This window comes from Condylura cristata, unplaced genomic scaffold (genome assembly GCF_000260355.1).
Source record: "Condylura cristata isolate star-nosed mole 26May11 unplaced genomic scaffold, ConCri1.0 scaffold00001, whole genome shotgun sequence".
Classification (NCBI taxonomy): Eukaryota; Metazoa; Chordata; class Mammalia; order Eulipotyphla; family Talpidae; genus Condylura; species Condylura cristata.
Genome location: NW_004567102.1, coordinates 36,571,143 through 36,589,098, shown reverse-complemented (window position 1 = coordinate 36,589,098; position 17,956 = coordinate 36,571,143). Strand labels below are relative to the sequence as shown.

Below are 17,956 nucleotides of genomic sequence, written 5' to 3'. Positions count from 1 at the left end.
GAGGGAAATGCACGGGACTATGGTGGTGGCACAGGGGTGATTTGGTGATGGGAAACCCGTGGGGATTACAATTGAGATGAAAAAAATGTGCAAAATGATGTAAAAATAAACTTTTTAATTAAAAAAAAAAGAAATAAAAAAAAAATCCACTAGCCACTGAATTCCTGGAGAAAAATTCTTGGAAATGAAGGTGGTATTGCTAGAATACTCTAGTCAACTATATAGAAATAACTGCAGCTATGTCAATATGGTTAATATTACTGAAGATACTGGGATTATAAAATTAGCAAAGTTAATAATTCTAAGTATTCACAAAAACTCAATACAGAAATGACATCTACAAATAAACCATTTAACAGGTTAGCCCTATTAATAAACTAGTAATAGTAGTATTTCTGTGTTTCCCTGTCTCACCAGAACCACAATCTCTGTGAATGTGGGTGTACTTTCTTTTAATCCAACCTCCCATCTGGAGAAATTTTAAGAGAGACAATTTACATAACTGTCATTGTTAATTTATTCAAAAAGAAATGATGAAGTGGAAATTTGAGTCATCAAATATGCTAATAGGATTGAAAAGTTCTGTTAAAGTATAATACTAAATACTTAACTAAGGAAAAACTTCCAGAAGTATTCCATTCCTTATTCCCAACAATTTTTGTGACTGGCTTTTTAAAAATCTATTTATTTATGCATACAAGAACTGGGGTATAAGCCAGAAGTGCAGGGTAGGGGCTAGAGGATTCACCAGAGAAGAATGGGGAGCAGAAGAGATGGATCTATGGAAATACACTGCTACGGGGGAGCAGCCAGTAGCTCTACTGCACCATGTGGGTCAGCTCCCTGGCTGGGGATCCAACTTCTGCTGCAGTGGCTGTGGATAGCTTCATAGTGCTGCAACTTAACTCCTTGTGCCACCAGGGAAGACCCCCATGACCAATGACTTTTAAAAATCATTATAATACCACAAGAATGAATAACTGCATTTAGAAATATGGCACTTTCTTTTTAATACCGAAGTAATTTCCATGAGCAGATGAATCAAGTATGCCATGAATGTGAGGAGAAAAAATTACAGTACTACTCTGCACCTTTATGCATAAGATAGTATATAATTTAATTCACTTTAGCCTACTGCACCTGACAGGGTCTAATCAAGAAATGTGATCCACACAATAATTTGAACAAAGGAAGTTTCACATAAAATATTATTAATGACAAAGTAATAGTTTTACATATAAAGCACATGCTAAAGAATACCAAGGGCTTAAAGAGAGAACCCAAGAAAAAAACAAACTTGAAATTTCAATTTTCTTGGAGGTGAGGTTGCAGCCTGGCAAAGAAATTAGCCAGGTTTATTTGCCTGGGCCTAAGAGACTGGTAGGTTAACAGAGGGTTGCGGGGTAGTGGCGGAATTGATTGCCAGCAGTGCCTGTAAAGAAAGATCTATGGAAAAAACCTTTTCTGGTACAAACAAACATGCAGGGTGATTTGGGGTGTTGGCTGCTAACTCTATAGCAAACTGACAAAAGGGCTGGATTGTGCATGCAATACCCATGTTAGGAGATCAAAGTTGGGCCTGAAACTGTGAACTTACCAAATTGTCCACTCTTGGACTCACCCAGTGCAGAGAAGCACTGTTTGCCCTATATCCAAACACTGCAGTTATGTAGTTGGAGCAAAACAAAAACAGAAACCTGTTGCAGTATAATATTCCTTCAGCATCTTTTACTGACAAAGCTTGACATCATGCAAAGGAAAATCGCTTAACAGAACAAGCTTCAGTATAATAAATCATGTAACAAAGAGGGAATTTAGAGCTGAGAGGGAATCTGATAGCTGGCACACTCAATACTTAGAGGCCCTTCAAAGTGGGTAAAGTGTGAAAGAAACAATGAATTGGAAATACACAATTCATTATAATCGACTAGAGTATAAAAAAATGTGATTAGACCACTGCTGTCACTTCTCCAGTATCCTCTGAATATGTGGAGAAATAAACCAGGCAGTTATTAGTAATACATCTCAGAAACTAAATTATTCAAGCATTATAAACCAGTGATTTCTAAGCAGAGTTTATAATGGACTACAGGAAGGGAAAAGTATGAGAGGTATACTTTTCTAATAAATATATCTAAAACATGAACTTCATTACTTAATAAAAAGACTCAATTATAGAAAATGAATAGTACATATGTGTACACATATAACACACCATACTATATTAAAATTTCATACTCAAATGTGTACGGGCAGGACAACCAACTAAAACAACTGTGGGACCACTGATGTGGACAACAACCTTATTTTTCCCTTACAGATTTTGGTTACCCTCTGCACTAAAGAAGCCAATACATCACAAACACAAACTCGTTTATTTTAATCTTAGTATTAGATATACTTGGAAATTAGAAATTAGTTTCTCCCATAAATTGCTTTCACTATATTTCAGAAATTATTGAGAATTGAGTGAATTTGGTTTTTTACTGTCCCTTTCTTCTCCCTTTTCCTCACCTCCCTACCCCCATCTCACTCTCTCTCTCTCACACACACACACACACACACACACACACACACATACACTATAGTCAGCTTTTAATAAATGTAAACTATTAAGAGGACTGCCACTTCTTATACTCATATAAGAATTATACATATTTGATCAAACTGAATCCCTTCCCAATGTTAGAAATGAGATGAAGTAAGAGTGGCCAGAAGAAACCTAATTTCAAAAGGAATGGCCTCTTAACAGAACAGAGCTCACTTCCCCCTCTCCAACAATCAAAAAGAATTATTCAAGGAAAAAGAAGAAATAATTATTCAAAGGGATTACTTATGCTTCACTAAAATAAGTCATGGCCCCTGCTTTTAAGAAGTTTCAAATTGGGAAACAGTGAGCAAATAAACACACGCATAATACAGAAAAACTATGCCAGAAGCCAGAAAAACATACAGTCCAAAAAAAAAGAATTCTGTTCTTTTTAATGTATGATTAAATCCACTTAGCACTATAGGAAGACCTCATGAAGAATGTAATAATGCCTAATATTTGTACCATAGATTGAGTGAAAGATATGGGGAAATGGGATTGATAAAAGAATGAAACACTGAAGGAGAAAGCTAAAGCAGAAGCACAGGAATTTGGGAGGATATGTAAATCGTAATATAAGAATAAAGTACTGAGATTACAAAAAGGTAAGAGATGGATGCCAAGCAGTCAGTCTGGTAAACTGAAAGACAAGTTGTGAAAGTCACGACTTATTTTAAGCCATGACTTATTTTAGTGAAGCATAAGGCTAGTGAGCATGACTTATATTTTTCATGGAATGGCTTTTTTTTTTTTAAAGATTTGTTTATTTATTCATACAGAACTAGGGTACAGGCCAGAGATGAGGAGGGTGAGAGGATTCACCAGAGACAGAGTGGGGAGCAGAACAGGCAGATCGACGAAGTACACTGCTGAGGGGAGCAGCGGGCGGGTCAGGAGAGGTCTGCCATGCCATGTGGATCTCCTCTGGGGCAGGCGGGGATCGAACTCATGCGGAAGCGGCTCAAGCTTCTTAGTGCAGTGCTTTAACCCGCTGTGCCACCAGGGAGGGCCCATGGAATGGCATTTTATGTGGTGCTTACTAATGTGACAGGTGCCATGCTGATGTGTCCTTTAATTCTCATAGTCCTATGAAGTACTATTTTCTTCACGTAACAGGTTACTGAGCCCAGCTAGTACATAGTAAAGCTGAAATTTCAACACATGGTGACCAACCCAGAAATCTGAATTTAACAGATTTTACGTCTTTAAAAACATGATACACTTGCTTAAAAAGATAACTGAGGATCTTAGTGAAAATATAAAAGAAGAAAGACTGGGAAAAGAAGAAAATGAAGGACAAAAAGCAAAAAGTACCTTCATTAAAAAAAAAAAATTCTTCCGTTGAATTTCCATTGAAACTAAATGAGCACAATGACATATCAGACCTAACCAAAGGATACAAGTACAGGAATAAAACTGGCAGAACCTGAGTGACTGAGCTGTAGAGGTGAAGGGAGGAAGTGCATAAAAGACTTGGATTTCAAAAACTAAGTTTGGGATGGGGAGAAATGTCACATATACCAACAAGCTTTATTTTTGATGTGGGCTGGGGAAAGTGGCAAGAAGAAAAGGTGAATATGATCTGAGAAATGTTTATAAGAAATAGTTACTGAGTACCTACGAGGAAGAGTTTCACAGAGGGATGAGAGTGGTAAACTCTGAAAGAATAGATGACTGTAAGTGCTATCTAGAATCAATAGTAGAAGATCTTGTCAGATTGGATGACTATTAAAGATTTACCGTTTATCTAAAGCATGATTTATCAGTGCATCATGAATCACTTTCTGATCAGTCCTATTCAGATGTGATGAAGAAGTGATGAAATGGGTGAAGGTCACTAAATGAAGAGTGAAAGGAAGCACAGAATGAGGAAATGGTACCCCCCCAACTGAGAAATAGATGTAGTCTTCTTAAAATTCATTAATTCACGCTAATAATTTTTGTGTACTTTTAGCAGGCGGAGAGTCAGTGAAAAGAACTAAGGAGCGTTAGTCACAAAGATAGGAAAATCAGGAGAGTGGTGCAAATAAATAGGAGATGCACTTCAGATGGGGTCACGAACATTTCAAAATGCCAACAGGGGCAGGTAGCCACATTCACCTGTAACCATGAATGAATTCAATATTGCTAGATCTTCTAATGTCATAAGAGAAGCCAATCCTCTTCAGTTAAACATAAATGCCTATAATTTATATAATACTAAAATTTAAACTTACTTAAAAAAAAAAAAGACATTATAATTAGTCCGAAGAGCTCCTGGATTCCTACTGGAGCCTACAGTTAATAAAGTAGGGCAGATAGGCTGAAGTGACCTTTAGAAGAATATTTTCTTTAGTGTGATGAGGGACAGAATCCAAACTGTAATTGTAGGTAAAAAATGATGACACGATATATAGTATCTTTCCAAGAAGTCAGGCAATAAAGATTAGAAACAGTAGTTAAGCAAGCCCTTTTTAAAAATAGAAGTCTCATATGTGGGAAGTTATGAGAAAAGGGAGAAATGTGAAAACAGATAACCAACAAAGCAAAAGAATGAGGAAAATACACATATCTATATGAAGACATAGAAAAGGTTCCCTCTAAGAATTCCCTTCTGCAGTTGGGATCAAGTGCACATAAAAAATGTGGAAAGTGGCCAGTCATTTCTCTGAAAGTCCTAGAAAGAAAATGCAAGATCAAAAGAAAATATGACACAAAGGTAGTTTGTTTGGGGGGAAATATATAAGAGGAATTAGATCTTCTTAGTAAATTTTCAGGAAGAATTAAATATTAGCAGCACTGAGTGTATCTGTGAAACTGCGCATAATAATTTTCACTATTATTTAACATTTGTGTCTCTGATGAGATACAATTTCTCCATTCATACTATGCCATGCTTCAAAAAGTACATTTACACCTGAATGACAAAGGTTAAAATCCAAGATTTAAAATCTTGGGTACCAAAATGTGAGTTTATTTCATGTCTTATTTCATGTCTTATTACATAAGACAAATATAAGCAACATGATAATTCTTTAAGGATTAAATAAGAAATAAATGTATTTAGTGATGCCCTTATTATGTCTATAAGATAAGAAGTATTTTCTTTGGAAGAGGACAGAAAGGAAGAGGAATGAGAGGGGGAAAATGCCTATCTAGGCAGAAAATGTCAGACGAGAACTATGAACTTCCATTACAAACTCTGGCAATCGTGCTGTTATATTCTAGATTAGTACTTGTCAAACTGTTCTGCAGAAGCAACTTTCTGTTTTATGCACATCGAGTATAGTGAGCAAAACTTCTACTCTTTTCTTAAGTTAGGAAAACAATTCACTATCTAAATGGCATAGAACTAAGAGAATTCTACTAATACCAAATACTTTTACATTCCATATCTAATTTTTTAAAATGTGCTCATAACAAACATTTACTATATACTTCCAGCATCTTAAAATGCAAAGTGCTCAGTAAATATGCCTTACTCACAATAACAGGTATTACTGCCTTGTCTATAGATGAGAACATACACAAAACTAATTCTAAGCATAGTTTAAAATCTATAGTTACTATTAATATGAGTTTTCTCTAATCTCCAGTCTCTCAAATCCCAGGTTTAGAGCCAAAAATCTCCTGGCACAGTCACATCAAATAATCTGTGTCCCTCCACTTACAAGATCTTATAATACACTATAAAACCAAATCCTGTCTTTTCTAAAATAGTTGCAAATAAATTAGCAAATCAATAATCTAATGTTTTCAAAATTATGAGAATAGAGAACTTGAAAACGATAGAATTATTAACGTTTTTTTAATTAGGCTAGGCCATTATATATAAAACATCAAAGGTATTTCCAAAGTACTTTCTAAGTGCAAATAAAAATGTTACTTTATGTAAAAAAAATCACTTAAAATAAATATTCCTTTAATTCTTTTATAACAAGAGAGGTATGTTATCACCTCCACTTCAAGGTAACGAACAGAAAACTTTTATATAGCAAGATAAGGATCACAATAAACAATTTTGTAAAAATTAAAACCAGTGTCCTTAGAATCCCAAGACTAATTCACAGAATCTAATGGGCTGCCAAGCAAAACAAGAGCTGTATAAGATGAATTCTAAAGGGGGAAATTAAAAAAGAAAACCAAACAGCATAAGTGCTTTCATTCAAGATAAATAAATCCTCAAAGGTCTATGAATGTTAAAAAGTTTTGCTGGGCCCTCCCTGGCGGCATAAGGGTTGAAAGCACAGCCTGTGAAGCTACAGGGCAGCCATGGCCACACTGAGTTCAAATATCTGGCCAGAGAGGAGACCCAAATGGCACAGCAAACCTCTCCTGTCTTGTCAACTGCTCCCTCAACAGTGTATTTTAGTCTACCTTCAATTTGTCTGTTCCACTCCCCACTTTGTCTCTGGTGAATCCTTAGCCCCCACACCCCGCACCTCAGACAAGTACCCCAGTTCTTGTATGCATAAATAAATCTTAAAAAATAGCTTTGCTTTAGGAGGCACTTGCAACATCACATTGTCTTTGAAGAAATATTTTACAAATAGATAACAATATTAAATATACTGAATTTGGCTCATTTCTTGCCAATATATTCAGTTTTACATATTAATTACCAATGATACACTATACAGGATATAAAAAAATTTTTGTAAAATATCTTCATGCTGATGAATGTCAATATAACTTGATAATATAAATCTTATTCACAATATTAAAGCAATCAAACTGTTTTCTTTAATTGAGGTTTAAAATAAATCTACAAATAGGGATTGAATAAGTCAAAATATGTGACCAAATTCAAACATATCAATTTTAATATTTTATAAAACTTTCTTGCATTATTTTGAAATTTAATTGTGAATGCTTTATTCAGAAAATTAAAAATAAAAATCTGTATTTTCCAGAATACACAAGATGACTTGTTTGATGATAATGGTTCATCTAAAACAAGTAGCAAAATTAGCCTTATGTACGAGAAATAATTTTGTCTTAAAATCACAAATATCTGGGCTCTCCCTGGTGGCACAATGGGTTAAATCCCCACATTATGAAGCTCTGGGAAGCCACTGCAGCATGAGTTCAATCCCAGGCCAGTAAGCAGACCCACGTGGCATGACAGACCTCTCCTCACCTGCCCACTGCTCCACTCAGCTGTGCATTTCATCTATCTGCCTGTTCTGCTCCCACTCTGTCTCTGGTGAATCCTCTCACCGCCCCTGTACCTCTGGCCTGTACCCCAGCTCTGATGCATAAATAAATAAGTCTTTTAAAAAATAAGTATTTTATATGACAACTTCTATATCTGCATCTATAAAACTTACTGGAGTGGAGTAAGTCAATCACTAACCTTAGTTTTAAATTTAGATTATCTCTTTCTAACTATAAAATTGGTTTCTAGGACTTAGACAAAGTTAACATGTATCATCTTTATCAGGCATCAGTAAGGATGTTCCACGTGAATATATTACCCAGATATTTTAATTTTTTAAAGAACTATTTCATTTAAGCCATTTAATCATATATCTCAGTCTTCCTAAACAAATGCCTAATAAAAATTTTGACATTTTCTGATGATTCAATGTCAAACTGAGCATTATATAATAATGAGGAGGTCCCAAGAGGCAGTTTTAATAAAATAAGGCATTCAAATGACTAAAAATATTGACATTTCATTCTATAATCTCAAAAGTTTAACAATTCACTGTTAGTAAAACATCTTCAGAATGCTTACTTTGACCATTAATTCTCTTTCTCTTCAACCTGTTGGGTCTAGCCTCTAACTCTAAACTCCATCCTTTCTCTAGCCTTGCATTTTCAGACCAAGAAAGCATGAGCAAAATACCTTGTACTTTGGAGGGAAGGTCATATTTGAGCTCAAAGTCATTTAGTTTCCACCATGCTCCCCTAAGTAAAGTAATAAAAGTAGAAAAATATGAGTAGGTACAACTTGTAACAAGTGAATAGAACAATTTTGGTGGAGTAGAAAACTTCCTGTTGAACAGTGAAAGGACACATAATCAACTTAAATATGGGTTTAGTTTTATTTACCAGCATTTCTCAAATTGGGGTCTGTAAACATAAACCTGGGTTTCTAGAAGGATTAACTGTTTCTTACAGTTGTAAGAAATTTACAACTGTACTTTAACTTTGATGCTCCTAAATAAAACGTAACTTAGACTCACCTGCCCTTTGTACTTACTACTAAATTGAGCCCAGTAAAGTCACCCCACTAAGTCACATTTTCAAGCTATTAGTTATAACCTATTAATGCACAATACAATCAAAAGAATTTTTCTAATAATAATCAAGCATGATGTACCATAAATATTAAAGATAAATATTGTTTTCTGATAATACTATTTCAGTGTGACAACTCAGTGGCTAAGTAAAAAAGGCTCTATTATCTTTAAGTCATCATCTTGGGTTTTCACAAACTATCAAATTTGATAAACACTGAGACAGAAGAACAAAAATAGGAATATAGGCAATTTCACAAATAAAGATTCAATGCAAGTTTATCAGTTCAGACTACAACAGAGAACTAAGATGCCATTATTAAGCTGTACATAGTTTATAGACTATAAAACACTAAGCTCAACTACATTTAAAGAACCATAGTAAATAGAGATCATTCAAAAACTTTTTCAAAGTTACAGTGATGGAGGAGGAAACCTTTCTATTTAGAGACTGAGGTGAGAATGCAGGAATGAAGATACCTTTTCTCAACCCATGAAAAAAGGGGGCATTCAGATATCTTTGTGCTATAGAATACGGGTGACAAGAAAGCGAGCAGAGGCAAAGTTATAGTGGGGGGTGGGGGTGAGGAGAAACATGACCTCTAAAAGTGCCTGGAATGGAAGTGACTTGGGAATGAAGTAAAAGGGGTACGTGGCAGAAACTGTTACAGAATGGTCCTTAATGAAGCCTATCTGCTGTGCCCACAGAGACTGGGGTTTAACCTCTTGCCATGGCCAATGGGACATGAGCGTACCTGACACAGCAGAGGTGTGAAAAGCAACTATACAACAGAGGACCTCTTCCTCCCTGCAATATAAAGATAACAAAGCTACCTTAAAAGGATAGAATGGAACAGAGGTGAGGCACTCTGATAGAGGCCCAGAGACCAACTCACATGACAACCACAAGACCTATGTGAAGACTAACTGGGACTATTCAGACTCAGTCCAACCAGCTGAGTGTAGAACCACCCAATAAACCAAAAAGACTTGAGAGCAGTAAGAAAAATGGCTCATCTTTTAAAGCTTCTAAATTTTCAGTTAATTTGTTATAGGACAATAACGGATAGGATACCGAGAAAAATCAAAGGTGGTAATATTCTGAACTTAATTTCATTTGAAGGCCCCAAATTTTTAAAGAGTGAGTCATTTGAAACTGTAGCTACAATGACCTATTCTTATGAGATTTAATAATAATAATAATAAAAACTCCTTTGTTTAAATCTTAAATACTTAATTTTAAAATTCTCTAGTTCTCTTAATTCATGCTCCAATATTTTATTGGAGCTCCTATTTTTACTAATATTGTAACTTCACTATTAATATATACACCAGACTTTATAAGCTCTTTGAAAGGAGCTATCTGCACAGTAATTCTACATAGCTCCCCTATTTCTCCTTAAACATCAAGTTAAAATAAAGACATTAACTGACTGAGTTTTAACAATCTTCCTAGATAAATATAAGTATTTAAAAACCATTCAACTTTTGTAAGGAAAGTTAAGGGGTGGAAAGGTAACATTTTCTTCTCTGTAACTCTATGCCTAAAAAGAGACAAACATTCGGCCCTCCCTGGTGGCCAGCGGGTTAAGCACAGCACTAAGAAGCTTAAGCCACTTCAGCATGAGTTCGATCCCCCCTGCCCAGGAGGTGATCCACTTGGAGCAGCAGAACTCTCCTGACCCGCCCACTGCTCCCCTCAGCAGTGTACTTTGTCCATCTGCCTGTTCTGCTCCGCACTGTCTCTGATGAATCCTCTCACCTTCCACATCTCTGGCCTGTACCCCAGTTCTGTATGAATAAATAAATCAATCTTGAAAAAAAAAAGACAAACATTCAAAGAGGCTCTCTTGGAAAATAATATAGTTAAAAGTTACATCTGACTGGGCCCTCTCTGGTGGCTCAGTGGCTTAACAAAAGCACAGCACTAGGAAGCTAAAGCCTCACTTCAGCATGAGTTCGATCCCCACCATGTAGGTGATCACATGGCATGGCAGACCTCTCCTGACCCTCTGGCCTGTTCTGCTACCCACTCTGTTTCTGGTGAATTCTCTCACCAACCCTGCACCTCTGGCCTGTGCCCCAGTTCTGTATGCATAAATAAGTAAGTCTTTAAAAAAAAAAGTTACATCTGACCAAACATTAATAGAAAACAAACTTTCCATTTTATAAATAATACTACTCATATTGATTGGTTAATATTACAAACTGGATTAATGTGCGGAAGTTGGGGAAATAAGATAATTTCTCAATTTTGACCCAATTTCAAGAAAAAAAACAAAGCAGTTTCATATAGTTAAGAATACATATTTTCAAAAATTCTTAGTTTTGCAGGTTGATCATATAAAAAACTTATGAAAGACAATTACAACTTCTCTTCCCCATTTTAATTGAGGACTAAAATAGTTCAAAAAGGATACAAGCAAGATTTGAAAAACCTTCTCCTTTGCTAAAATTGGTATAAGCATTTTCTGGAAAGTGAGATTTAATATCTCTAACATGCAATCATCCTAATTATGAACAGTGAAAGTTATTTCCCCTGAGTATTATTTAAATTTTTAAAGTTTAAATGACTTATTACTCCCTCAATACCTAAAGTAATTATCACTAATTAAGAAGCAAGCCATCTTTCCTTCTGATTTGAAGTGTCCTACAAATTAACTTAAGATACCCTCTAATAATCAAAAGGGGGGAAAGTCTAGTTTTTAAAAGAAAATTAAACATTTTCAAAATTCTTGTCATAATTAAAGCTAAGCAAAAATTACAGATAAACAAGAGAAGTAACATAGATCAAACAGAGGAAACAGAATATACACAGACATATTTTAACCACATAGTTTAAATACCCAGTTGCTTTCCTAACAACTTGATTTTTGTTTCTTACACCAACAAGGCACTAACAATAAAGACACTACAAGTTAGTACAGATCAAATCCTATCTCTTCAACAGACAACCCAGATGTCAAGTGGTTAGTAGCCACTTTGAACTCTTCATTGAAATTACTATGCATAAAATTAACTCATTTAACTAGATAGCCACCAATAATCAATTAACTAGACACAACAATAGACTAGAATTATTATACCGTTTAAAATAGTCAGATTTACGTGGGCAACTATGGAAAGATTAGACAGATACAATTTTTTTGGGGGGGGTAAAAATAGCAAGATGTAGTATATGGCATATCCTCCTATTTAATTTTTTTTAAAGAAATAGTATTTCTGAAAAGGTGGATAAAAAATGTTAGGGGCTGTCTGAAAGCTAACTGGGAGGTCTGGGATTGGGAAGATCAAGTTTTTTCTGTATCCATTTTTTCAGTGTTTGAATATTTTAAAACCATTTCAATATATGACATTTTCTATTTTAAAAGGGAAAGCAAATGAATTAACTAGTGATATACTGTCTTTTGTCCTGAAACAATATACAAATCCTACTTTATCAGTTCACATATCTTACTAGAATCTCCTTATCTTATATCCCGTACTAACATTTAAACCTTATCATTGCACTAAATGCTTTCTTTAAAAAGTACAGAATTTCAATTATATTAAAGGTTAACCTCTTTTTTTTTTTAAAGATTTATTTATTTGTGCATACAGAACTGGGGTACAGGCCAGAGGCTCAGGGGCGGTGAGAGGCTTCACCAGAGACAGAGTGGGGAGCAGAACAGGCAGATCGATGAAGTACACTGCTGAGGGGAGCAGCGGGCGGGTCAGGAGAGGTCTGCCACGCCATGTGGTCACCTCCGGGGCAGGCAGGGATCGAACTCATGCGGAAGTGGCTTTAGATTCTCAGTGCAGTGCTTTAACCCGCTGCGCCACCAGGGAGGGCCCGGGTTAACCTCTTTTTTAATTGGGACAATTAAGAATGCTAAGTTTGCTACCCTCTTAAACCTAGCAAAAGTGAATTGCTTCCTAATTGTTTAATACACAAGTCCACCCTTATCTTTGTAGGGTGAGGGAAATATATTTCAATACCTTCAGGAGATACTTGAAACTGCTGAGAATCCAACCTGATATAAACACTGTTTTACCCCTACAAACACATACCTATAATAAAGTATAATTTACAAATTAGGCACACCAAAAGGTTTATAACAACTAATAATTAAATAACTAAAACATACTATAATCAAAATTATGTGCATGTGCAAATATACATAATATTTTTGGAACAGCTGGCTGCAGCTAACTGAAACCATAGTTAAACTATGATGGGGGTGGGTGGTGGCGGGGACTACTACTGCTTGTGAGTTCCACAAAAAGCAACTTGGAATATTCTTGACCTCTCAAACTCAGTATAAATTTAAATGATTGAAGAGCATTTACCTGGATCTGTTCCAGATTGTAATAAACTATATTATCTTAACATGAAAAGAGCATAATGACTTAAAAATCTAGCACCCATGAATCATGGCCATAGTATCACATCCAATCAATGCAATGATCTCACATTTTTCTCAATACCCTAGAATAGGGAAATGAAAGGGGAGTGAGGGAAGATTACCATGCCAGTTGAGAAGCATTGTTTACATGAACTAAGGTATCGATGTGTATGTTTCACACACACATACATTTCCATAACTGCAATTTAACCTTTTAAAACAATCAATGACCAAATGATAAATGATCACTAACAGTCACAATTCATGTGTTAATCAAACAGTATCTGGTCCAATAAACAATGGATCCCGGCCCCCCCCCCATCATTCCTCAACTATTACAATGGTTTAACTTCTAATGAATGGTTATTTTTAAATCTTTTTTAAAGAACTCTTTCATTTGAATGTTTTTAGTTTCCAAAATAACAATCCATTGTAGTGCACTCAACTCAGAAATAAGATATAAATCACAGTTCATTACAATTATTGTCCACTTTCATCCAGGACTATATGCTCTTTAAACCAGGACGGTGATTAAGGTGAGCATTCAGTAACAATAATGAAAGAGTGAGTGAAAACTGGCTCAATCTAATACAATTAGTCAAAGTTGTTGCAACTATAATTAATTTGTATATGTAATAAGGATACTGAAACAAGTGCAAGTTGTTATTTCTAGCTATATAATATTCTTATTCTAAATTGACCTTAAGAAAATTAACAAGCATATCCCAAACTACTACTGATTAAAGCTTACTTTTAAAGATACCAGAAAATTATACAATTCTTGACAGGCACTTCCATATGCCCATCCTACATACCACTTTCCCTTTCTCCCACTACTTTAAGCAAATGTTCATGTAAGTAAAAATGAGGCATGATTTCAGGAAGCAACCAATTAAAATGCGAAAGCAATTATTAACAAGAAAAACTTAAGTCAGTTCCACTTAACTCAACAACTCAAGAAATTTGTTGATATCCTACCTCTTTTAAAAAGAAAAACTGTAAACCAGAAAGTATATAGAACTTCTATTTTTGTAGGTTTCACTACATTCTCCAGAAACTTTATGCTGAGGTGAAAATTCAAAATATAAACTAATTCCTTTTAAAAAATAAATATAACAACCAGGTTTACACAAATATTGAACATTAACACTTAAATATTAACTCCGAAGTTCACTGAAATACTTATCCATGTTTCTTGAATATGTGAAAAACCCACTTAATAGAAAATTATAAATGAACATCTCATGATTAGAAGCCAAAACATATTTTCTACCATTTTTTCTAGCACTGTTTTTTATATTGCTGTAACACATTTTATAATTGTTAGGACCACTGCCTTGTCAATTTCATATCAAAATATTATAAATGGTTAGGATACAATTTTAAAGAAACAATTACACTTCAAATTGCTTCCCACTGGACAAGATGTCTAAAAGGGTTACTTAAAAAATATATACAGAAAACATTCTACAGGGGATCAAACATCAGTCTTTGTGCCTACTCAAATATTAGAAATCACCTTTATGTGCATTTAAATTATTGTGGGATTTCAGTGCATGAAATACTTTTTTGTTTCAAATCCACAAATTCAGTGTTTGTTTTATTACTAGTTCATGCACGGTAAATAAAAACCATTTATGGTTAAGGCGAATCGCTTAATAAAACACACACCAAATTACTTTCATACTGATTTTGTAAAAAAATATCATTTTACATATTAAAATAAAATATCTTGTTTTAAGTGATAACTTTGTTGCAGATACTCCAACTTGCATAAGATTACATTTCACCAGAATTATTAATCCTGCGTATATATACTGCTGGCACATATATTGTAGTGGACACATTTGAAAATGTCCCTAGCAAAGCTAAACTTTAATGTTTTTCACTTATTAAAAAGCTGAGTTTACTTATAAATGAAAGACTTCAATTTCTATTGATGTATTTTTATGTCTAAAATAAATATATCCAAAAAAACAATTATGAATGAATGGGTACTGCAAGAGCAGTGAAATTGGCATATTTCAAAAATCCTTTAAACTAAGGTGACAGGTTCTTTAATTTTGCCATAGATAAGTAATCCTTCTTTAAGTGGAGGGTCGTTCAATGTTGTCTATACACTTAGACAAGCCACCACTTTCTCTCTCAAAGTTGTTTTTTTTTTTAAATTTTTAAAATAAAGACAATGAACCAACAGCCACCAAATATTTAGTGACAATAATGTGCATATAGCAATGGAGAATCTTTTGTATGGGATCAAATATCACTGATCTTATAATAAAGGAGACATTTCAGAACTTGGTGATTAAAACACAAGTGAAATGTAATCTACTCTGAAATGAAAAAATGGGCCACCATTGTTCGACCTTAAGTTAATTATGTTTCCCAAACAACTTCTCTACAATGATACATTCCCAAGTTAACTCTTAAATGTGAATGATACAGCCTACCGCAGCACCTTGAAATTTCAAAGGCAACTGGTATTTAGTAATTAAGTCCAAATGTAGACTCAAAACTCCGATTTCTATCAAGCAAACAGCGTTACTAACATTCCAAATCTTGGTCAGAATGCAGTTACTGGAAAGCGGTGTCCTTGTGCAAGAGAAAGGAAAGCTTTGCAACCGACCTGATCACAGATCTACACGAGCCTCAGCCTCTCCTTTTCGCCAGGAGGCTAAACAGAGAAAGCTCCGGGCAACAACGTAGTGGGGAGACGGGGGAGAAAGGACAGAGGAAATCGTACTCCTCCAAGGGTGAGGAAGCAAATGAGAAGGGGACTCTGCAAAAGACGCTGCAAAGGGATAGCCGACGCTTTCCCCTGAGCAAATGAAATGTTGCATTTACCGAGGAAGCAATGCACCCATCAAGCAAAGGCAGGAAGGGACAACCTCTGCACCCCCCCACCCACGAACGTCTCGCCCAGCTAAGGGGTCGGCGGGCATTGCTACTCAGAACATCAACAAAGGCCCCTTCAGTCCTAGGCGAAACTGGAACAACAAAGGCCCGGAGACAGCCCCGAGTACGGGGTCGGGGGCGGGACGGATAAAAGCAGGGGGGAGGCAAGGGAATCAAACCGGTGGGGGCGAAGACCCGTCAGAGTGGGTAACAGGGTGCAGAGGTGTGGGTGTGTGTGGGTGTGTGTATGTGGGGAGGGGGGAGGCGCGCCAAGCCCCAGAGCACAATAAGAGAAGGAAGAAGGGTACCTGGCCTCCACCCTCCGTACCCTCTCCCAGCAGCGACGAGGGTCCAGCCCTCGCGCTCTGCACTTCTCTCAGTGGCGGGGACAGCGCAGAACGGAGTTCGGGGAAGGAAAGGGGAGGGGGATTTTCCGCCCTGACCACAACCTCCTTCCCCCAGTCGGGGCTGCAGACAACAACCGCCACAACGGCAGCCACACAAAGGCCCCTTCCTGGTACTCCCAGCTCCCGCCCGGGCGGCGGCGCAGACGATGCCAAGGCAAAGACCACCAGCGCTTGGCCGCCAGGCGCTCGCTCGCCCTCTTCCCCGTCTGGCTGGGGTAAAGGGGGAGGGGACCTCCGGCGCCCTCACCTGGCACAGCTGCTGACAGTACTCCGTGGCCGCATCCACGGCCGGCACTCGGCTCTCCCGCAGCTGTCGCTCCAGCTCCTGGAGCCGCTCGCCCAAGCGCTGCAGCTCCGCGACGCAGCCGCCTCCGCCGCGACTCAATCTGTCCTGCTCGGCCTCTTCGTCCGCCATCTTCACACCCCGCTCCGTCGCGTACGCACCTGGGTCACGTGATAACACAATGCCACGTTCGGCGGGGTCACGTGCCGGCGCGCTTGCACGCCGCCGAGCACGTACAAAGGGCCGGAGAGGAGATGAGGGGGCGGGGAGAATGGAACGAGGGAGCCCGGGGGAGGTGAGGCGGAGGGGAAAGGAGAAGGGCGGGGCTGGCGCGGCGCGGAAAACCGCGGTTTACTTACCCCGAGCGGGAAGCGGGTAACAGCGGGTGGAAGGGGCGGGCTGGTGGAGGCCCAGTCTCGGTCACGTGGGCGCCGCGACTGGGAAAAGCCTGGGGAGGAGCTGCCTCTTGGGCGTCCGGACCTCGCCGTGACTTTCCCTGGTCCCGGAGTCATCTATGGACACGCGTAGCAGTTGCCCCTGAGGCCGGGTGAGCGAGACCTCTGGATGCACTGGGGCAATGCCTGGCTGCTTTTGCCGTTGACCCACAGGCAGGCCAGAGGCAGGGAAGAGAGAGGAGGTACAACCCACCCTGGGGCCACAAGCGTGACTGCCGAAGCGGGACTGGGAACTGTCAACGTCGGCTGACTTCTCACCCGGCTGGAAGGAGGGATTAGTGCCTCTGGGGTACCAGAACTCTTCCCATTCGACTCTCCAGCGCTTCAGCCCCAGTAACGCTTCTCTCCTGGAAACACAATCTCTTGGGGATTGAAGGCAACAAAGAAAAATAATGGGAACAGCAGAGAGCAGAGCAAACTCACGAAAAGCGTGGCTTAAAAGATGTCAGACTATGAAATGTGTGTACTTTGTAACCCGATGATTTTTAAACCACGAAAACATGTCTAGAATAAGTGATAACCAGCTAATCTGTTTCACTATCGTTTAAGACTCCTACATATTACAGAAAGTAGGTCATGAAGAAAAGAATCAGTAAGTACTTCATTCAAGATTACAACCAAAAGGAAAGTGGTACTGAAATAAAAGAAAAAGGTTATCGAGCATTATTATAAATAGCGAGAGCTTTTTTCTATTGGTACTGCATAAAGAGACAGTAT

General features: G+C 37.6%; 1 protein-coding gene across 1 annotated transcript in view; it reads right to left on the bottom strand.

Annotated features, from left to right (window-relative positions):
- ZNF292 (zinc finger protein 292) overlaps window positions 1-16,916 on the bottom strand; it is a 73,226-nt gene extending 56,310 nt beyond the window's left edge. Inside the window, exon 1 of the mRNA XM_004673673.2 lies at window positions 16,749-16,916. Within this exon, the coding sequence (XP_004673730.1) occupies window positions 16,749-16,916 (168 nt within the window). The remainder of the gene's footprint in view (window positions 1-16,748) is intronic.
- Window positions 16,917-17,956: the final 1,040 nt, after the last annotated feature.